The sequence below is a fragment of the Lissotriton helveticus genome, chromosome 10, assembly GCF_964261635.1.
Source record: "Lissotriton helveticus chromosome 10, aLisHel1.1, whole genome shotgun sequence".
Lineage (NCBI taxonomy): Eukaryota > Metazoa > Chordata > Amphibia > Caudata > Salamandridae > Lissotriton > Lissotriton helveticus.
The window spans coordinates 1,207,913,014-1,207,937,318 of NC_136071.1; the positions used below are offsets into that span (position 1 = coordinate 1,207,913,014).

The 24,305-nt window shown below is 45.1% G+C and overlaps 1 protein-coding gene across 1 annotated transcript in view; it reads right to left on the minus strand.

The window, feature by feature from the left end:
• Positions 1 to 24,305, minus strand: part of LOC144784213 (uncharacterized) — a 255,285-nt gene that overhangs the window by 160,340 nt on the left and 70,640 nt on the right. The window contains exon 3 of the mRNA XM_078662868.1: positions 7,050 to 7,316. Coding sequence (XP_078518994.1) covers positions 7,050 to 7,316 — 267 coding nt within the window. The remainder of the gene's footprint in view (positions 1 to 7,049; positions 7,317 to 24,305) is intronic.

Here is a 24,305-nt window from a genome sequence, read left to right on the forward strand (position 1 = left end):
GTGGGGAGACGTGAATATACTGTAATTCTGACAATTGAAGGTACCAATAACAGCAGTTTTAAGTCTTCGCATAATACATACTTCGTTTGTGGTGATAAGGGATACAACCAACTACCTGTGGGGTGGTCTGGGGTCTGCTACGTGTCTTTTCTGTTGCCCCCTGTGTTTCTGGCACCTGCATCGTATCATCTCAACTTCAAGTTATACGATGACATTTCCAAGAACAGAAATAAGAGGACAATAAGTATGGATGAAGTTGACCAAATTGACACAGCTTTGCAACAATAGGTCGACTCGACTTTAACTTGGGTTTAATTTTTTTTTTTTATGGGTGCTGATTTGAACAGCAGAACGATAAAGCGATTGACTCGTGTTGTGGAAGCTGTTACCAATCAGACAGCAATGGCACTTGGGAACATTACAGCAGAGCTACAAGTTGCGAGGATTGTAGCACTCCAGAATCATATGGTACTTGATGGGATTTTGGCTGATCGAGGTGGTGCTTGTCGTATCATCGGCAGCAGCTGCTGTGTTTTCATTCTGATCACTCGTCTTTCAGTATATGATGCAATCTCTAAACTACATAAGATTGCTGCGGAGACTCACCCAGAGACAGGTACATGGACTTTTTCGAACTGGTTGTGGACACTCTTTATTGCTTGGGGCTGGAAGCTACTGACTATGCTATGTATACTATTGATGATACTATTTACATGCTGTATATGTATACAATGTGGTCCCATGCTTTGCTCTATTTGCATCACTGCTTGTACACCTGCTAAAAGAAATGTTGCAGAAATGAAAGCACAACAAATGCTAAATAAAGAGGTCACTAAACTGATGAGCATCGATGTACAGGATGCATATCATTTACCACCCATGTAGACTATGCCAACAGTCTATATGCAGGTGCCCCCCTTTACCTTATCGACCGTCTACAAATAGTTCAAAACGCGGCAGCCCGGCTCATTGGTAATATCCCCGCCCGTACTTCAGTCAGAGCCTACCGAGAAGAGCTTCACTGGCTTCCTATTTCACGACGCATCGATTTCAAAATTCTGATCCTGACATTTCGTGCTATTCATGGAATTGGCCCGCTCTATCTGAGAAAGCGTCTCAAAATCTCTGCTTCAGTTAGACATCTGAGATCCAACAGCCTTCGTCTCCTGATGGTACCAAGATTCAGGCTTTCTCGGAGTGGCGGCAGATCTTTCACCGTCACTGCCGCCAAGCTCTGGAACAGCCTCCCCCTTGATCTCAGGTTTTGCGAATCTGAGCCAGCCTTTCGACGCAAACTCAAGACCTGGTTGTTCACTAAGCGTTAGGGCTTGGTATTGTCAGATCCTTGCATTCTCCTAGTCCCTCTGTGGGATATGTTTCTGGTTATTCTTTACGGGGACTATCATGTAATTCTAGCGCCAGGACACCTCCGCCGGAGGTAGCTGTGCGCTCTACAAGCTTCATAAATAAATAAATAAATAAATTACCCCAGATGAACGCATGTCTTCAGCTAATGCTAAAAGGGTCGTCTGTTGTAATTTGGCAGCGATTGGGTTAGCATTAGCAGAAGCCATCCTGTATTTAGAGGCTATCTTTTCCGTTTTGCGGAATCCATTTTGTATTTCTGCCAGCCATTTTGTTTGCCATTTGCTACCACGTGTATGCCATGTGCTCTGTCCTACCTTGCTGTCTACTCTTGAAATCTGCCTAGAGACAGGTTATAGTTAGCCTCTTCCACTTTGCAGCTGTCCATGTAGCTGCTGTTAGTCTGTAAATGTCAGGATGTGTTCACCAGAATTAGCAACTGTTAGCTCCTCCCACTTGTTGACTGTGCATTTTCTGTATGACCTTATATGTGCCTAAAACCTACTTCTTGTACTTGAACCGCCTTCTTTTGAGCCCCTGTGTGGGTATAAAAGGACCAAGCTCCTTCCATTCAGTTTGCTACTTCATACATTACTGAAGGGTGCTGTGTGAATGTAGTTCCACCTCATGAGGTTAATAAACTTTGTATTTTCTATTCCAGTTTCTGTGCCAACTTCTATCCTATTGGTCTGAGGACTTGTGCAGAGAAGTGCAAACCCCTTGCACTGGTAGGCCTTGCTGAGGCTCGCCACCACACACCAGGGCTTATAAAAACATGTTATTAGGGCCCTGCTTATAGCTACATGCCCCCACCACCCCTGGGCTACCTAGGGTAGTATTTGGGGTCCTGAATATGCAAACATAATGTAGATCCTCACTCAGTACTCCTAGCACAACAGTAGATTTTGGGAAGCACTTTGCTACAATGGGGGGGAAGTGAAATGTGCAATTTCTCGAACGTCAGGGCATATAAAAGATCTTTTATAAGGACCCTCCTTATAAGTACCGGACCCCTGACCCCCACCCTACCCCACCCCGGGGAGACCATGGGGGTACCCAATAAGCCACAATATTGTAATTATCAATGTTTAAGTACCCCTACTTCCAAAGTTGAGTTGTGGCACAATTTACATTTTAACAGCAGTTCTGCCATCCAGGGCTGCTTTTAAACTGGCCTCAGGCTTTAGCAGTGCACACATGCAAGTGCAGAAAAAGCTACTGGTCTCCATACTAGGGGTTTAAAGGTAGTTTCAATACCTCAGCCCTAGTATGTACTAGGGATTTATAGGGTAAATCATGCCAATTAGAAGTGTAGCCAAATACATAATGTACACATGTGTAAGTTTTCAATGTGTTTCCACCATAGCACTAGCCCTAGGCCTGGTTAGGCAGAGCCCAGAGACAGTCAGTCATTCAGTTACCACCAGTATCAGTCAGGAAAACCCTCAAAGACAGCAGCCTCTACTAATGTGACAAAGCAGGACTCTGAGTCTGACTGCCAACTCGACTTTTGCCATTTGAAGTATTTGGAATTCACCCATCAGGCAGACCTACTAAGCCCTAAAATCAGTGTGCGTTATATTAAAAAGATGGCAAGGTGTTTTACTAACTTTACATGTCCAGACAGTAAAACCCAGCATTGTCCTTTTTACTGTGCAAAGGCCCCATTGGCGAGTACAGAGTTACACGCTGACAACTGATCCGTGGTAACCTCTAAATGGGACAACTCAACTTGATACTTTAAGGTATCAAAAGAAGTAGTGCATTAATAAAGAGGCTTGTTGCTCAAGTCTACTTCAATGTAACTTTTGAATATGTCGCCCAAAAGATTCCAGTGAGTGTTTACAGCTGCACACCAGATGCGGTTCTCGAGACAGGCTACTGCCCTCCAGGATAGAGGAGTGAACTCTCAGGAAGGAACACAAAAGATCTACAAATGTAAGGTGTGGGAGTGGAGGAGAATGGAGGGGGAGTTTCATTAAATAGAAAAAAGGTTACCTTACCTTCACTTGCCCGGTCCCGCGTTGTCTCTGCTGCTCACAGGAAGCAGCCCAGGCAGCCTTCCTCCCCTATCCTAAGCCAATGGCAGCACTGTGATTGGTTGGGACGATGACCACACAGGCGTCTATGGGGTGGCCATTTTCTCCATGTAGGCTGTATGCAGCCTACATGGAGAAAACGCAGAGCGCGTATGATTGGTTTGGCCATCAGCACCCTCAGAGTGGGCAAGCCACTCCTTTCATGCCCTCAAGCAGGATTGCCCGCTCCCAACTAAACCCTTCTGCTTTCTCGCAATGCGAGAAAGCAGTGGGGCGACGTTCCACTGCCCACATGGAGGAACCGCCCCTGTCTGCAGCATGTGCTCCTTAACACCGGACTTCGTTCTTTCACTCTTCTGGTTAAGGACATCCTGGAAACTGGCAGAACTGACCATCTGCAACACCACAAATGTTGTGCATTTAATAAAATTCCCATGTAATCTCATGTACGTTGGTATGACGAAAAGGAAAGTGCGGGCTCCATTGACGGAGCACTTAAGCACTATTAGATGCAAAAGGGATGCCACAAAACTTACTGCACACTACATTGGGAAAGGACATGTAGAGGATGAAATGGAATGGTATGTCTTAGAAAAACTAAGGGCGCGCTCCACACACCTGTCAAGAGCTTTGCTCACTTTTGAACAGAGATGGGTACATAAGTTACAAACAGGTCATTTTGGGCTCAATAATGATATCCCTTGGGGTAGCCTGAACACCTGATACAGCAGCAGACACGTGTTTCGTCCTCCTGGACTTTTTTAAGGCTGATAAAATTAACACAAAAAAAGTTTCAGCACTGAAATGCTGTAGGTCAGTGTTAGATTTGGGGGTCTCTAGTTGGCACAGGTAGGTACTTGTGACAAATAGGGACCCTGCCTCTAGTCAGGTTAAGGGGGTACACTCCTAAAATAACCCCTGCTCACCCCCTTGGCACGAGCAGACAGGCTTATCTCAGAGGCAGTGTGTAAAGCATTTGTGACCACATACAGTAACCCAGCGACAACACTACAAATGGACACCACACACAAATAAATATTCTCTACATAGGCTGAACACAAGACCACAAATTACATAAATCCACAATACTGTTACTTTAAAAATGGTAGTTTTAGCTTAGTTCAGTTCTTAAGATGCGACACTTTGCGTCAATGTACCTTACGATGCGTTGCGTTTCCACAACAGAAATGTTGCAGCGATGGAAATGCGGCAAAGTTCCGGTGCAAACAAATAAAGATAGCGCTCCTTCCGTGATGCAACATGCTTTCCGGTGATGCAGCGGCATCTGCGGCGACGTGGGTCCTCTTCTCCGGCGATGCGAGATACTTTACACAATGTGAGTCGCGACAGCCCTGCAACAAGTTTCCCAGTGATGCGACGGCGTCTGCGGCGACGTCGGTCCTCTCTCCTGACGATGCGAGTTGCTTCCACAATGATGCGAGCCGCGACAGGCCATGCGACACTCTTCCCGGTGATGCAGCGGTGTCTGCGGTGACATCGATCCTCTTCTCCGGTGATGAGCCGCGACAAGCCCTGCGACGCACTTCTCAGAGATGCGTCGGTGTCTGATGCGACGTCGATCCTCTTCTCCTGCGACATGCTTCCCAGTGATGCGTCGGAGTCTGCTGCAACGTCGATTCTCTTCTCCGGTGATGCTGGACGCTTCGTGTTGTGAATCGTCAGTTCGACGACACGCTTCTTGCTCGAGTCGGGCTTCCAGCTCCTTGCGACACGCAAGTCCCATACAAAGTCCAGCAAAAACACATGAGGCAACAGCAAAAATATAAGGGAGACCCACGCCAAGGGTGCCAGGTCTAACAGTCAGTAAGGAATTAGTCTTTCACAAGCCACTTGTTTCAAATTGTCTTGTTGCGTCCAATGAAGGTTTACTAGTTGTCATATGAAGTATGTGCTACGTGTTCCATTAAATCACGTTCCAGTCCAATTGTTGGTTGTCAAGTAGAATACAAGAGACGTTAGGCGTCCATGAGGTCCTAGTCCAGAGCAGGCATACGCGGACTTATCATGGTCCAGGGATATACATTTTTATAGATATTTACTGGGTGTATCTAGAGAATACATCTTGTTGCAGTCTTCAGCATTTAACAAGTTGCCAGCTTGCGGTCTTTTAACCTCCTGTACCTTCCTGGGCACACATGGTGCCTGCTACACAAGACAGCTTTCTGCCTTCCTGGAGAGACATGCCAGTGACTCCAAGGAAGGGGGTCAATGATGGACTGCAAGCCAGGGAGGTATCACCTTCCTCCTGCAGGAAGCAACTTAGGTGTTTGCTCGAAAGGCAGGCCTCAAAGGTGAAGCTGCCTTTGAGTAGCAGATGGTGGGCACCAGAGGGGAGGGCTGCCCCATTGTTGATGTAGACAGACTGGCACGGGGAACAGAGGGGAAACCAGTTGCCAACCCCATTTTTCCTGGAGTGTGTAGCCTAGAGGTAGTCACACCATAGGAGTGGGCTAGGGAGGTCGGAAGAATGAGAGAGGGGTCTCAACAACTTAGGAGTGGGCACAATGGTGCATACGGGAATAGCCAGATTCCATACATCATGGGAAGTGGTCACCAGGTGGGAGGGAACCTGGTAGCCCATTAGATACCAACTGCAACCTGCCATGAGGGCATTCTTCAAGCATAAAGAGGGCACCAGATCTCAACCAACCTGGAAGATGGACCGAAGAAGGACTGCTCTGCAGCAACAAGGGACCAGCAAAGAGAGACTCACTATCAAAGAGTGCACCTGGTCGCTAGTGAAGAGAGGGACTGTGTCTGCCATATTCTGCTCAAGGGGAGCGGCCTCCAGAGCCCAGTCAAGCCAAGAGACTCCAAGGGCCAGCTCACTGGCCTCCTGTTCACAGCACAGGGACACAACAGCTGAAAAAGCCTTACGGATGAAGTTAGTAGCCAGTCTTGGAGCCACTACCACCAGCGCCATGCAGCACATTTCTTACTTTGTGCTAGCAATGGAAGGACAGCAGATAGGAATCTGGACCTGTAGTTTTTGAGTGCTTTCTGTAACGCTATGATTTATGCTTTTATTAAATGTTATTGTATTATGGGGTATGTATTATAAGGTTATAACTACCTGTAGGTAGCAGATGGTCTCGGGATGCCTAACACTTTTAGACCAGCAAGAATCCTGGGTGACATTGAGAACCCACAGCTCACTCGTTATCACGGATTCTGGTTTTCCTCTTTGGATTGAAATTACTCCAATCCTGCCATTCCTTCGATTTACTTATTTAAACAGCTTGTAGAGCCCAACAAATACCTGTCGGCGTTCTACAAGCTTCTATGTCCACCTTTCTCCTCACTAGAGATTTAAAGGATGCACATTTCAAAGATGAGCAAAGAGGAGCTGTGCCCAGTGCCACATACAACTGATGCCCCGCTGAGGCCAGCATTTCAGTAATACATTGCAATTCCTGATGTCCATCAAGCCCTGCATTTCTGCTCAAGATGGACTCCTGAAAGTTACGGCACTTTATGGCCTCTGATGAAAGATGGACTTCCACACCCCCACACCCCCACACCCAATGTTTGTTTACTGAAAACCCCACCACAGCACTGTTCCGGACCTTGGACCAGAGCATCATATATCCCATTCTGATGTCATGTATGTGTCATGTTCCGTACCTTCAAAGGTGAGGTTATAGGAGGACTCGTTCCAGTAAAATCGATTGCTGATATTGCAGGTGTAGTACGTGCAGTGGGAGAGGTCCAATTTTGAGATGTACAGCACGCTGTGGTTCTTGCTCTGGTAGCACGCGTCAGGAGGAAGGGGGCCGCCATCTTTTTTCCACTCGATGGAGTCCACGTCACCCACCGGCACCTCGCAGATGATCTCAGCAGGAGATCCAGCCAGACTGGAATTCCCTTTAATCTCAGGACGTGGCAGAGGCCCTGAAAATGAGAAATCATTGAACATGTTAGTACCAACACACCACCACGTTGCTATACACAAGCAGGTACATATGTAAGAGACAGGATATCTGTTGCTTGGATTACCACAGCGTACACTCTATGGAGACAGTGGGCCACACAGAAACACATACTGCAGCTGCCTACAGAGTACTGCATACCTTAAGAAATGTGAGCAGATGGTACCATCTCCCAGGGCATAGAACCTGGCACAACATTTCATAGTTTGTCTCTAGAAAGCATCTGCCAAGGTGGCAGAGGACATTGAGCCCGCCAAGGTGGCAGAGGACATTGAGCCCGCCAAGGTGGCAGAGGACATTGAGCCCGGCAAGGGGGCAGAGGACATTGAGCCCGCCAAGGCGGCATAGGACACTGAGCCCATCAAGGAGGCAGAGGACATTGAGCCCACAAAGGCGGCAGAGGACATTGAGCAGAGCCTGCCGAGGCGTCAGAGGACATTGAGCCCGCCAAGGCGTCAGAGGATATTGAGCTGAGCCCGCCGAGGCGTCAGAGGACATTGAGCCTGCCAAGGCGGCAGAGGACATTGAGCCTGCCAAGGCGTCAGAGGATATTGAGCCCGCCAAGGCGTCAGAGGATATTGAGCCCGCCGAGGCATCAGAGGACATTGAGCCCGCCAAGGCGTCAGAGGACATTGAGCCCGCCAAGGCGTCAGAGGACATTGAGCCCGCCAAGGCGTCAGAGGACATTGAGCCCGCCAAGGTGGCAGGGGACATGGAGCCCATCAAGGTGGCAGGGGACATTGAGCCCATCAAGGCGGCAGAGGACATTGAGCCAGCCAAGGCGGCAGAGGACATTGAGCCCGCCGAGGCGTCAGAGGACATAGAGCCCGCCAAGGCGACAGAGGACATTGAGCCCACAAAGGCGGCAGAGGACATTGAGCAGAGCCCGCCGAGGCGTCAGAGGACATTGAGCCCACCAAGGCATCAGAGGACATAGAGCCCGCCAAGGCGGCAGAGGACATTGAGCCCACCAAGGCGTCAGAGGACATTGAGCAGAGCCCGCCGAGGCGTCAGAGGACATTGAGCCCACCAAGGCATCAGAGGACATTGAGCCAGCCAAGGCGGCAGAGGACATTGAGCCCGCCGAGGCGTCAGAGGACATTGAGCCCGCCAAGGCATCAGAGGACATAGAGCCCGCCGAGGCGTCAGAGGACATTGAGCCAGCCAAGGCATCAGAGGACATAGAGCCCGCCAAGGCGGCAGAGGACATAGAGCCCGCCAAGGCGGCAGAGGACTTTGAGCTCGCCAAGGCAGCAGAGGACATTGAGCTGAGCCCGCTGAGGCGTCAGAGGACATTGAGCCCGCCAAGGCATCAGAGGACATTGAGCTGAGCCCGCTGAGGCATCAGAGGACATTGAGCCCACCAAGGCGTCAGAGGACATTGAGCCCGCCAAGGCAGCAGAGGACTTTGAGCGCGCCAAGGCGGCAGAGGACATTGAGCTGAGCCCGCTGAGGCGTCAGAGGACATTGAGCCCGCCAAGGCGTCAGAGGACATTGAGCCCGCCAAGGCGGCAGAGGACATTGAGCCCGCCAAGGCGGCAGAGGACATTGAGCTGAGCCCGCCGAGGCATCCAGAGGACGCTGAGCCCGCCGAGGCGTCAGAGGACATTGAGCCCACCAAGTCGGCAGAGGACATTGAGCTGAGCCCGCCGAGGCATCCAGAGGACATTGAGCCCGCCAATGCGGCAGAGGACATTGAGCTGAGCCCGCCGAGGCATCGGAGGACATTGAGCCCGCCAAGGCGGCAGAGGATAGAGTCAAACAAAGCGATGAGACAGGACACAGAGCTAAAGGAAGACCTTGCCCAAAGGCTCTGTGCAGTTGTTTCCTGGAAGACTCTTTCCGGACCAGGCAACACCTCGGTTTCCGTGAATAAATAGCTACAAAGTATCAATTGCGTATAGTTTCATGTGTGGCTAACTGTCCTTGTCTGCACCAAGAAAAGTGAAGTGTTTTTTTTTTTAAAGGTTTTTTTTTTTTAACTTGTTGTACAATCAACGCACTCCATTTCTAGGACAAAGACCATAAATACTTCACCTTCAAAACACTAAGTTAAGGCCTGTATGAATGTCCTTTTATAGCTACACATCCTTTATTAAAGAGTGAAGGAATATGGATTTAAAACTTTAGAACTCCAAGTGAAACCCTGTTAGTTTGATGACAATATGAGAAACCAACATCTTGAAAAATGAGAAAATGTATTTGCAATGAAAAGTGACACAGAGGGCGGGAGACCTGGTAAAAAAACTCCAGGACTAAGATTGACTTGTGTCCGCTTGGGGCTCTCAGCGCTGAATCAAGCCCAAGCCCTGGTCACCGGAAGGGAAGAGGAGGAGGACGGGGTCCGGGGCGTCTCTGGACCACTGCGGACGGGAGGACCCGAGATGGAGTCCAGGTACCGTGGTCCCTCTAGAGAACGGTGGGAATCTAGGTCACCGGGGTCAAACGGGACAGCTATGACCTCTATCATTTCCACCCTCACTTGGCCTTTCTTGGATTCAGCCTACCATTACATTGATCCCCATCCTTAAAATGAAAACACATTACATCAACCCAAGCCCTACCCATTGCTACATGTAACAATCATTGACAAAGCCAAAAAGGTCTTGCCTCCGACACCTACCGGCTTTGCCAATGTTTTTCCCCCAGATGGCTTCCGCATGTGTGGTTTTACTTTTAATAAAAAACATTTAGAAGAGGTCGGTCGAAGGTGAGCATGCATACGCAGCAGACAAATTTAAAGCACGATAAAAAACATTCTAGGATTGCCACTGTGCATGTGGACTGACTGGAAGCCATCATGGAACATATTAAGATCCACATAAAGAAAGCACCTTACGGATACAGTAGCTGGCGGTGGGGACAGTGCAAGGTAATGGGGTAAGCAGACACTGGGGAATACTCTTAAAAGAAGGGGGGCTGAAAAGTGGGAAGTAGCAGGAGAGACAGAGAGAGACAAGCAGTCCCTCGTGCACAGCAATGCAAGGTGTAACAGCAGTAGAAACATAACTCACGCAATCAAACCTTGCAGAGAGCAAAACGCTCCTTAAGTGGGACAAGTATAAGGGAGGAAAAGCAATGAACCGGAATCAGAGAACTAGGCTAGACGAGAAGGGAACCGACTATGAGCAATGTGTGGGCTCAAAAAGGACATGCCAAGCGTAGAATGGATACAGTGGGTGTCTGCCAACAATCAGCGGAAGCGGTCTGTGGACAGAACCTACATGTATGTTTACATGTTCTCCATCACTAAAGGAGATGAACTAACCTAACTATATTCAATTACAATGAGTTTATTTAAAATAGAACGCTAACCCTACACCGAACTCCAATCCTAACTGCAGCTCCATAGTTCAATTAATTTATTTTAAATTAAAGGCTACCCTAGCCCCTCCCCCCCCCCCCGAGCTACTTCTTGACCAATCCCCAGGATAGCTTTAATCCTAAATGTAACCAGAAGTAAATGCATTAAATGAAGAGTCAAGTTTTCCAAGACAGAAATTTGGATCTGCAGCACAGCAGACCCTTTTGTGCGCAAAATGTAACACATCTTAAGTACACATCAGAATGGGCAGACACCTCAAAAAGGTTCAAGACATTCTGAGAAAGAAGAATTAAACGCGGAAGACCAAAGGTTCAGGGATAGGTTTGCCTCCTCACTAGTTTCCTGGATAATATTTGGTCCATAATCCAATGGCGTGACTTGATCTCAGGAGAAGGATGCCTGACTCCTGCATTCTTTTGTCAGACACCAGTATGGGCCAAAGCAGACACCCACAAGAGCAGCTCTGTAAAAGCGCAGGAGACCATCCATTGCCCTGTATCTAGAACTGGAATCAGAGTTAGTACATTTTTGATCTCGTGTTTATGCCCCAACCACCCAACTGTACCAACATATTCATGTTTGATGTAGAGAGTAAGGGACTGTGGTTCCTTCTCGGGTCTGCTAAATACCTGTGCCCGCCTCTATCACAACACACCCTGTTGTGAACCATTTTTGGACACTATTGTAAATTTCCCGATTCATGCCCTTATCTATATATATAAAAACTAATGTAGGTCGGTCTGTCAGTTTGTCCTTTATGCATTACTACACCATTCATCCGATCGCCATGAAACTTTGGGAAGTTGTTGAGTACACTCCCACAAAGGTTTCTGGCATAAATTTGTTTTAAATATCGGCCCCCCAGGGCCCTCATAATCTTTCAAATACTGATGTACACACCAGACGGAAAAACAACAAATCGTGTATCCACAAGTACTCGAATAAATAAATAGAATTAAAAACAGCATTCATCCGATCGCCAGGAAACTTTGGGAAATTGTTGAGTACACTCCCGCAAAGGTTTCTGGAAAATGTTTTTAAATATCGGCCCCCCAGGGCCCTCAATCTTTCGAATACTGATGTACGCACCAGACGGAAAACAAAAAAACGTATATCCACAAGCACTCAAATAAATAGAATAAAAACGACACTTTAAAATGTTTTACATATTAAAATGAATAAGTTTCAATAAAAATAACACAATGTAAATTGAATGTTATCATAACGAGTTTCCTTGAATTTCCTTTATTCGGAGATCGCAGCAACACGCGCCGGGTAAGCTAGTATAGGTATAAATCACTATGGGCCAGATGTAGGTAAAACTTATTTACCGATTCTTAATTACCGAATTTTACCGATTCGGTAATTAAGAATCGGTAAATAAGAAGTGGGGGTATGTAGGAACATCCAGATGTTCCATTTACCGAATCGTTAAGAATCGGTATTTACCGATTCGGTAAATACCGACCGGTAATGCTCCATTCATTCCTATGGGCTTTGAAGCCCATAGGAATGAATGGGGCATTACCGGTCGGTATTTACCGATCGGTAAATACCGATTTTTGGCAAGGGTGCAGGGGGTGTCACTTTGACACCCTCTAGCACCCCCAAAAAAGGTTCGGGGGCCATATGGCAGGCATACCTGCCCTAAGGGCAGGTCTGCCTGTCATATGGCACAGGTGTGCATGCACACATGTGCATGCACACCTGAATCGGTATTTCACCATCAAATTGAATTTGATGGTAAAATACCGATTTCTTAGGCCTTGTGGGACTCAGAAGAGTCCCACCTACATATCAATTTTACCGATTCTGTAAAAATACCGGTCGGTAAATTTACCGACCGGTATATTTACAGATTCGGTAAAATTACCGATTTGCCCAGTTTACCTGCCCCTACATCTCGGTAGCCAAATACCGGTCGGTAACGGCCGAATTCGGCCGTTACCGACCGGTATTTGGCTACCTACATCTGGCCCTATGTCCTTATATAGGCATAAGAATCATAACCATATTTAGACATAGCTCATGCAGTCCAAATACGGCAGGTCTACATCCACTAGTTCCGAAAATCTACAACGATTTCTTGGAAAACTCAGCTTCAGCGACTAGGGACTTCCCCTTCTTCGAATACGGACTAGTCCAAGAACTCATGGTGTTTTCAAAGAACTGAGAGTCTTTAATGATGTTATTATGTCCACCTTTACGTCAAACTGGGCAACTTCAAGGTATAAATATGTCCACACTTGCCATAGCAAACACACGGTGGTTTGGAGCAGTTCGACTATCTACTTTCCCGACGCGCCCTGCTACTGCAAGTGCCGAAGGTAGCCAACCCTCCAGCAGACACACAGAGAGACGCTGTTTTTTCTCCTGCCGAGAAATCCAGCTCCAATGTTTCCAAGCTACCTTTGTGGGTTGTTGGGAAATCGAGTCCTGAGCCTGACCTTCTTCATTCCAAATTAAGGTACGGAGCTGATTAGACCCTAAGAGAAGTCTTGGACAGATTCTTGGCAAAAGAATAATCTATTTATTCTACACCTCACTTACTTCTTCCCTTGTACTAAGAGTAGGTTAGGTACACCGGGGTAGGTGTATTTTAGAAGCAGCAGTTGAGTACTTTTTAGCCTCTGTTATTTATGTATGTATTTATCTATGGTCTAGGCAACATACAATGCACGTGCAGTATTATTTTATTCTACTCTTTACTGTATGCATTATATATTGCAACCAGTTTTACGATTGTAGAAGTTCATTTCTTATGCTTGAGAAAGAAGACTATTCAATAAATCCTTTTATTGAAAACGCCCGTCTTTCTATTTTATCTGCATCGCTGGTGAAACGAAGCATGCACGATTGACTGAGTGAATTATCTATCTATTGTTTCCACGACTCTGAAGATCAGTTTTATCTTGGGGAAGCAAAGTTGTCATGTTTATGTGGTTGTCAGAGACTAATCCCTTCTTGTGAATTCGAGAAAGTTTCTAGTAACCTTTGAGCTAGCTGGCACTCACAATTAAGTCTAATATATTCGATAGGGACCTAGTAGACATAAGTCCTATGTCACATCTATAGGATATATTATTCCAATGCGCAGAGCCTATTGGGAATATAGGAACTACACTACATGGCGCCCAATGTTTGGTAAGGCACTAATTTAATGCTAGATACTAGAGTAACTCAGTTGTGCTTTTCATAGAGACCCCTTTATCCCGTAAAAACTCCAATAGACATCTGGAGTGGGTTAAAGGATACAATATCTACCATAAACTGAGTAGGACGAAAAATCTTATGTATTAGTTTTGGTTTTGTTCAACGTTGAAGGATACAGTGTTCCAAAATATTGTGCACCTTATCTTCATTTTATTGAAACTTGCTCTGCAAACTTCTTAAACAAAATGTCAGACGAAGACAATCCTGGGGCAGTGGAACGCCAGTAAATGCAAACCAACCAGGTTTTGACACTAAAGGTTTCCGACAGGATGATGTGGATGCTATAAACATCCCGTAAAATGTGCGGCAAGCCATAGCTATAAAGCTTATAGAAAAAAGCCTATCTCCAAGAGGTGGTAAAGTCATATTTGTCATAGAGGCACATGAATTTCGGCAGACAGAGGTATTCTATTCATGGATTATCTTTCCACAAGCAAATCCAACAACACATGTGTTCCACTTCTACAAGATGGAGGAACCTCCAGAGGAATACGCTCCTTTCGAGGACGTTGAAATTCCACTAACTTACCAAGATCATCAGCTCTGGTTTAAAGGTACCCTACAACATCAAAATCACATTACGAGGCTCGGTCCACTAGGTAGACCAGGAGCAACATGGCCGGTACTAGCCAGCTACATACCATATCATGCCATAGAACAAATGACAGGCCCAGAACTGTTAGCTCAGCTAAAACAATTAACTAAAATACATAGGCAATTGGTACAATATGTCATGCGAACTTTAACAGTCCAACATACAATAAGAATACCACACCACACCCCTCATCAGGGGAACACAAACAAAATCACCACAGACTATACAGTCAGTCATCGGTAAGTTGCCCGCAAAAAGGGAACGAATTCCGTTCTAGTTAGTCCAGAAAATTACTCAAATAGAGGCAGTATTTCCCGATAGAATCCTGTGTTTCTCATGAGGTGTACTAACAATCTGTTTACCAATGGGGATAGCACCACACGTGGAGGACTGTGACACATGGGGTACAGTCTTTGCTTCAATCTACACAAAAACACATGGTGTCCCGTCTATGGCGGTAATACCAGACGTTGTGAGACAGATTCAAAATGAATACAGTCCAGAACCGGCCTTACATCTGGGTATGAAATTACTGAAAGATTTCAAACAGGTCTCAGCTATTCTATTAGCAAACATTAAAGGTGAAGCAGCATCGGTGGCAATCCGCCAAAAATTAAAATAACTCGATATTAATGAGCAACCGTATGAACTTGCCAGAATTATTGAAAAATCCTACGAAGAACTAGGAAGAGATAGTTTGGGAGGGAAACCTGTAAGGCCCGAAATAACAGAAAATCCAGATTTTTAAAAAATCAAAAACAATCTAACTACTCCTAAAAAGAAATGGGAAAATAGTAGGCAGTCACTTCCTAAAGAGAAGCGCTCTCAATCAAGAGGTAGATCTCCTCAAAAGGATCCCTCTGAAAAGAGGTATGACCTTAAAAATAGGGATAATTTAGGAAAACCTGATAGATATCAAGATACTGATACACGATCCTCTTGTACCTTTAAGACTTCCTCGCAGAAATCCGAAAGAAGAGGACGATCAGAACACAAGGAAGAACGCTTGAAGTCCAAAGATGATTAACACGTTCCAAAAAATGAGAAATCTCAATTCTCCAAAAAGAAGGTAGCAAGTATTAAAATCAGACATGGCGAGGATCTTGAGGACACAACTCAAGAACGGGGAGTGGACCTAGACAATGCTGGACATCGCAGCAGCAGTCACCATAGCTCGCAGGACCCTGAAAGATCATCTGGAGATAGTGGATCTGAATGAATACATTCAGGTTGAAACTGCAGACACCAGGGATAGTGTACCCCACAAGTTATACAAAGTAACACTCCGAATAGAGGGGGACATAACTAGGAAAATAAAAACACTCTTTTGGGAAAAACAATCCAAGGGTTATGACATTCTTCTGTAAGGGAGTGCCCACATGGTGAAGAGATCATTATGCTCAACAAGAAAAACCTGGTCCTAATCCTTGTAGGCGATACTTTCTAACATCACCTGTCTACTAATGTATGTGGATTTACTTAAATCTAACACTCACTATATTTCTTTCGACAGGGTGTGCCTTCCTAATATCTTCTAAAACCTGTGTGTGTCTACATGTGTCTGCGTGGCTATCATCCAGGCAATCTACTACATGTCCATAGAAAAATGTGTGTGTGGAAGGAAGGAACCTCACGGGAGCTACCACCAGGGAACTGCTGACTGGTCCGTTTGTTCCTCTTATCATCATTGGCTCCTTCCCACCATAAATGAAATAAATTGCACGTAAATATGATGTAAAAGGGAAAATAATGATAAAAAACGCAAAAGGGTGATTCTACCTAGTTACATTCATGTGCACCTACCCCCCTGGGTACAAAAACCGTTATTGGGTGCTCTACCCTGTCTAAAAGTGGGTTAGATATCCCTAGCTATATGATATTCTTTATTCTGTGCTGGGTATCTACTCCTATTAAAACCTACACTCTACAGTTGAGCTTTGTTTTAATCCATAAGAAGCCAACATGTTTTGTTGCCTATCTATCTTGGTCGGCAACTTCTTCAGGGCTGGGGGTTTCCTTTGCCGCACATTACCGGATACTTCCAGTGTTTAAATCTGCAGACACAGACACACAACAACAAAGATAAAAACATAGAGTGACACTGATAAATATGTTGCCCATCTTCCAAACGTTTTTTTGATGTGCCAACTGTATTCAGGACATGCTGTGTTTACCTTCATGAGGGTGCCTGTCGGCATACCTGTGATTCCTCATATGCCAGTTTTAACTGTTAGTCCCCCATCGTGTGGTACGGTCGCTGTATGTCAACCTAAAAAACATGTCGTATATCGGGTCAGTTTTTTATCGGGTCAGTTTTGCTTCCTCCCCTCACTGTCACGTCTCCACTCAGCAATTTACTACTTGCCAAGCATCGCCCGCTACGCGGATGCTATTATGCCCGTGCTACTTGGTTTTGTGGCACGTCAGGGTTTGCTCGCACTCATCATCTAACACACTCGCGGCATATGCAAGCCAGCCCCTGCATCTTTCCGCCCTGACACAGCTGCGCTGGCATATTGCGCGAGCCTTCCTCACACAGTGCATCTTACCGTCACCTTAGTCGGTCTTAACTCCTATCGGGCTCTCGTTCCCGCTGCATTCAGCTCTATTCCCAATGGTTATGCTTAAGCGGACGCTCAAGCATGCCACGTCATCACGTACGTACGTATGTCACATGACCCGGTGCCCACTGGCGGCCATCTTAGAGTGGTAAAAGATTGATGATGTCTATAGTATACTGGCATTGTTATCCTATTAACTCATTCCAGCTCGTATAGAATGAAACATATTCAAATAAATGACTTATTATGTGAGCCCAAACCTTGGAGAAACAGCCACTAGCATGTATGTGATGTTTGCCTCCAGTACGGATACTAAAGGGGCCCAAGTGGTATATCGTTATTGTTTTAACTGCCTATTCCCCACTGTAATGAAATAGTGTATGCTGTTCCCCACATATCATGTACTTTAAATTTTAGCAATATAGCAATTCTGTCATCCTGATCACCTCACTCATAGGGAATAGTGTAGCACAGTGATTATTGTTCGTAATATTTCTCGTTGTTAGGCCAATATAGTGTAGACCACATGGGCACGTCAAGCGATAAATTACGTTGGCCGTGTTGCAATTGGTTAGGCTGTTCAAATGCCAAGTCCTTCCATTCACTAGTTGGACACTCTTGGTTTTTTCAGTTAGCCCACACACGGAACATCGCTTGACGTGCCCATGTGGTCTACACTATATTGGCCTAACAACGAGAAAGGTGAAGATCCGCATACAAGAACAATGGGGCACGATCAAATCCAGTCGATTGACGACTAGACTGGTTGAGCATTACAAGGAGTTGAAACTCCAACCCAGAGAAATTTGATGGGTACTCCTAGAAAAAATCCGGGGAGACCCAACCAATATTGATAATTAAAGAAGCCCGTTGGATTTACCAGGAACAAGCGGACAGAAGAGGCCTGAATGACCTTATTGAATGGAATAAGGTAATCACATGGTGATGACGCCATACCAGGAGGGCTCTCCTGAGCTAATTGTTTGGACACGCCATAAATATTCAATACCTATACCCAACACACTTCCGAGTGTATGCAATATGAACATGGACATATATAGAGGTCTATAGGGCCATGATAGGGGCTGTGTAACATTATAGAGGATCTTAGACATATTACAAACAATAATCACTGTGCTACACTATTCCCTATGAGTGAGATGGTAGTGGCTGTTTCTCCAAGGTTTAGGCTCACATAATAAGTCATTTATTTGAATATGTAACATACTAAAAACGAGCTGGAATGAATTAATAGGATAACAATGCCAGTATACTAGAGACATCAGAAATCTTTTACCACTCTAAGATGGCCGCCAGTGGGCACCAGGTCACGTGACATACGTACGTACGTGATGACGTGGCACGCTTGAGCGTCCGCTTAAGTACAACTATTGGGAATAGAGCCGAATGCAGCAGGAACGGAAGCCCGATACGAGTTAAGACCGACTAAGGTGACGGTAAGATGCACTGTGTGAGGAAGGCTCGCGCAATATGCCAGCGCAGCTGTGTCAGGGTGGAAAGATGCAGGGGCTGGCTTGCATATGCCGCGAGTGTGTTAGATGATGAATGCGAGCAAACCCTGACGCGCCACAAAACCAAGTAGCACGGGCATAATGGCATCCGCGTAGCGGGCAATGCTTGGCAAATATTAAAAGTGCTGAGTGGAGACGTGACAGTTAGGGGAGGAAGCAACCAATTGGGACACGAGTAAAAAAACTGACCCGATATGCGACATGTTTTTTAGGTTGACATACAGCGACCGTACCACACGATGGGGGACTAACACTTAAAACTGGCATATGAGGAATCACAGGTATGCCGACAGGCACCCTCGTGAAGGTAAACACAGCATGTCCTGAATACAGTTGGCACATCAAACAATCGTTTGGAAGATGGGCAACATATTTATCAGTGTCACTCTATGTTTTTATCTTTGTTGTTGTGTGTCTGTGTCTGCAGATTTAAACACTGGAAGTATCCGGTAATGTGCGGCAAAGGAAACCCCCAGCCCTGAAGAAGTTGCCGACCAAGATAGATAGGCAACAAAACATGTTGGCTTCTTATGGATTAAAACAAAGATCAACTGTAGAGTGTAGGTTTTAATAGGAGTAGATACCCAGCACAGAATAAAGAATATCATATAGCTATGGATATCTAACCCACTTTTAGACAGGGTAGAGCACCCAATAGCAGTTTTTGTACCCAGGGGGTAGGTGCAGATGAATGTAACTTGGTAGAATCACTTTTTTGAGTTGTTTATCATTATTTTCCCTTTTATATCATATTTACGTGCAATTTATTTCATTTATGGTGGGAAGGAGCCAATGATAAGAGGAACAAACTGACGAGTACCAGTCAGCAGTTCCCTGGTGGTAGCTCCCGTGAGGTTCCTTCCTTCCACACACACATTTTTCTATGGACATGTAGTAGATTGCCTGGATGATAGCCACGCAGACACATGTAGACACACACGGGTTTTAGAAGATATTAGGAAGGCACACCCTGTCGAAAGATATATGGTGAGTGTTAGATTTAAGTAAATCTACATACATTAGTAGACAGGTGATGTTAGAAAGTATAGCCTACAAGGATTAGGACCAGGTTTTGTGGTTGAGCACATTTTGAGTGGAGGGTAACCTGGGTCCTTAGTTTTTCCCTCTGAGCTCCAAGGTGTGAGGAAGAGATCATTATGCCAGCCTTCTCTAATCATATTCCTATTCATAAAAAAATACACCTATGCCAGAAAATGGGCTGTGGCCCAGGCTCCAGCATTATATAAAAATCATGTGGGATGGGATGAGGACTCTCCTCACCATAAAATCCAGTTAAAACAAAAATCAACCTACTGCTCAGAGGCAGTATCCAGTACGCAAAAAGCTAAAAAAAAACAGGTCAGGGAGATCTTAGATCAACTTGAATATCAAGGGGTGATTGAAACATGCACCTCATCAATGAACAATCCTTTGTTTCCTGTCTCCAAACCAGACGACACATATCGTCTAGTTTTGGATTACAGACATTTAAACTCTTGCTGCAAAACCTTTGCAGTACAAAATGCACACAGTGCAGCACTGATGAATAACATTGTGCGGAAAAATATAAAACTACATTAGATATTTCAAATGGATTCTTCGGTCAAAACATTGCACCTGAAAGAAGGTACTTGACAGATTTCTCAATAATGGGGACACAACAACTCTTTTGTGGTCTCCCCCAGGGATTCAAGAACAGTACTGGATTATTTTCAGCCAGAGTAACAGAGTTACTACAAACGTATGATGATGAGGCATTATCTTACGTCGATGACATCTATTTTACAGATGATGACTTGGACAGGCACTTGACCAGGGTGAACTCCATAATACTTGGATTTGCCTCTGAAAGGTATAAATTCAACTTTAAAAAAATCAAGAATTGCCTACCTCAACATTCTATTCTTGGTATAGGAACTATCAAGTGAAGGCAAAAGCCTGGCTGCAAACTTTTTAGAAAAATGTGCGCTGCTCCAAGCTCCAAAAACGCTGAAAAACATACAGTCAATTCAAGGATTCCTGAATTTCGGAAGAACTTATATTCTAAACTACACAGAAAGGGTTAAACCTCTCTACGAACTAATCAAACCTATTAATTGGACTAAAAAACACACAGAAATTTTGCGTTCAGTACAAACAGACATGTTAGCAACAAAACATTTACAAACACGTGACAATGTACGCAACCTTGTAATCCGAATCATCCCAGGAAGATGCGGATTCACATACCTAACCTTTAATGAAGGTGAAAAGGTACCAATAGCTTACAAATCTCACTTGTACACACAAGCTGAAATTAAATTCACTTCAACAGAAAAAATTCTGACCGCGGTTCAAACTGCGGTAGCAAAAGAGAGAGCCCTCGCACAGGGTAAACGCATTGAAGTCGTTACATATGTACCTGCCTTAGAGGCAGTGACAAAGGCAAGCATTCCAAATACAAAAGCTCTACATCCGAGATGGATACAATGGGCTAATTCTCTTGTTGCGACAGATGTTGGATATGTTTTTGACCCTTACTTGAAGACACAAGAATTTCTCCACTATGAACAAGGATGTCCTCTGCCTACTGAAATTCTGCCTCTAGAACATTACGGCTGTATAACATATACAGACGGATCAGCACAGCCCACAATTGGGGCTAAACAAGCTTTTAGTGCTGCGTGTGCGATTGTTAAAGGTCGCTGGCGCGATGGTTAATTCAGACCTATGGTCACAAAAACTCAATCTCTCGGATACTGTACAGCTCAGCGAGCTGAACTACTGGCTTTCAAGATGGCGCTTGAAAATAACGATCGCGAATTCCCCACACTCATAGTGTGCGATTTGTATTACTGCGTCCAGTCTTACAATGAATATCTGCAGAACTGGGTTCAAAATGGATTTGAAGACACAAAAGGTGGCACAATCAAGCACAAAATGCTTTAGGAACAAGTAGTTCTTTTACAGTAAGAACTACAAAAGACTCACGTGATCCATACACTAATTCATCAGCGTGATGGCGTTCATGTTGAAGGGAATTCATTCGCTGATGAAGCCGCAAAGGCACGGCTTCCGTAGTTACAATCACTCATTCAAAAACGAAAATAGACGGTGAAACCATGCTCGCGGTCAATGCCACGAGCAAAGGCAGCGGAGCTGCGTTACCTCTAAACTATCCACTCGAGTATACATACATAATTGATGCAAACTGTGTTCCTTTTGCTCGAATCCCTGGAGTGGGGGATAGGGTAATTTCAAACAGGAACCGGAGAGGTGCACGGATTCACGAAGCACATATGGGAGAGGGTCTGATACATCAAGGGATCTGAAAATCTCTATTAGAATTAGAAGATATGTACTTCTGGCCAGGAATGGAAGCTCATGTATACGAATTTGGAATGAATTGCGATGACTGTTACAAATATCACAGCTTGGAACACCACCAGATTCCTGACTACAGCTAGCCAGCCTGGTACAGACACCACTGTTAGATAGCATTAGACTATCCACGCTCCAATGTCCCTGTGGACAAAAGCGGTCCCGCAAACACTAGGACAAGATTCATTTGGATGTGGCCTCAGCGCTCGGCTGACACCTGAACTGTTATAAAAGATTTGCGAGTCTTTATCGGCACATACGCAATCGGCACGCTACAATCTGACCAGGGTCCTGCGTTTAGCTCTAGGGCTTACAAGGAGGCCATAGCCAGCTTGGGCGTTGCATTGCGATTTTCGAGTCCCTTCCATCCGGAGGGAAATTCGGTTGTGGAGAAAAAAAAACATGACATAAAGCAATCTATAACAGCTAGGATATTAGGTTGTGGTGACGGGTGGGTCAAACATCTAATAAATGTCCAACATAGTCTTAATAACCTGCCAAGAAATTCTCTGGGTGGAATCACTCCATATGAACTCCTTTTTGGTACTAGAATGTTGGTTGAAGACCTCGATCGTCATACTTTAATGGTGGAACAGAAACCCTTTGATATCAAAGATCGTTTGGCTGTTTTACAGGACTTAAATGAAACAAGAAGAAGTCTAAGCAACACCAACGAAAAGCCAACGACCACTGAAGAAAAACCACCAGTCCCAGCAAGACCAGTCTGGATTCCAAAGATTGGGGATCTGGTCAGGGACAAAATAGCAGACAAGAAGGAATTTGGGCCTTCTTACAGAAAACCAGTACCAGTTCTAGCAGTCCACGGGTCAAGAACAGTGCTACTGCTGCCCCTTGCTGGAAAAAAGGAGAACCTGTCTGTATCAATTGACCTGGTAAAACCACACCATGTGGCGGATAATAAGTAGTAGGCCCAGTGGGCTCCCACAATGTAGCAGACAACCAAATCTTGCTACTATCCAAGAGGTTCAAACTGAAAGACTCATCACCTTTGAAGATTCCAAAGTAAGAAAAGAAGGACTATGCAACAAAGCAATGGAACGTGTGCCTCTTGCAACCCAAATAACAGTTTGTCAAGAAACTCCTGTTTACAATGATGTAGTATCTGACTATACAAACATGTCAAGAGAACAAGCAACTACAGCAATTGAAAGAATCCGGATGCAATACCAACTATTGACAGAACTGCCTCTGGCTATTTTATCAACTTCGATACCTTTTCTGAGGATCCCATTGAACCTGAAACAGCTCCAAAAAACAAAACTTTCAAGGAACAATTAACGGAACTTGGTCAAGAGCTTGCAAATACGTGGAGAGGTGTGGCTCACTGGTTAGAGGTGGCAGACCCGAGAGCAGAGAACGGGCTGGGACCAGGGTTCGATTCCCGTCGTGGCAGGGTCTCGGACCTAAATGATCAGTGGACTCGATAATTCTCGCCTTGGTGCCTACTCAATCCAGGGACCACACTCGGTAACTCTGGGCATTAAGCTTGCCTCATCTCCACAACGGCCCCCCACAAACGCCAGGGATGCCTGGTTTCACCTTGGAGACTCCCAGGAGGAACTATCTCACAGGGAAAGCCAGGACGGGTTCCCCAGCGGTCTATAGCGCTACGAGGCCTGCGGTGCGGGTAGCAGTGCGCTTTACAAGACACACTTTCACTTTCATTTCATATCTGGTTTCCCCATGGGTTGAATTTTGGATTGGATTAGGTGTATTTCATCTACAACTATGGCTCATTCTTGTTATAAGTTTGGTAAGCTGATACATGGAAAACACATTAGAATGGACATAGCAAGTAAGAACATCAACTTGCTCCTGAAACTACACAAATCATCTCATCGTGAACGAGACCGGTCATCAGTAAACATCACAGCGGTTCCTCTACCTGGTGGAATAGCATGGGATAGAACGGACTATCACATTTAAGGCCCTGTCGAGCTGCTAAAAATTCCACACCAATTTAAGGTTTCCTTGAGTTATTTTGTTTCACCCAGCACATTTTCTGATGATTGGGACTTTGAAACTGTTAATAACATGATGGCAGACTTAGAAATGTCAGCAAAATGACTTAGAAGGTTCATCTAATTTGAAGAAATGTATTGTTTTAATCATTTTTGTCATCATTACTTGCACAAATCTGCAAACCCTGGAAATGTTTTAACTTGTAATAAATGGAAACATTGTCCAACACCTCCAAAAGGTAGTTCTAAAACATTTTTAAGAACATTTCCATATTCTACAGGCTTTAATGTTACAAACCCAGAAAGTTTTTACATTAAAAATGTTAATAAGACAGGCAAGAAAAGTATGGTGACAAATACTAAACACATTTATTCTGTGGCCT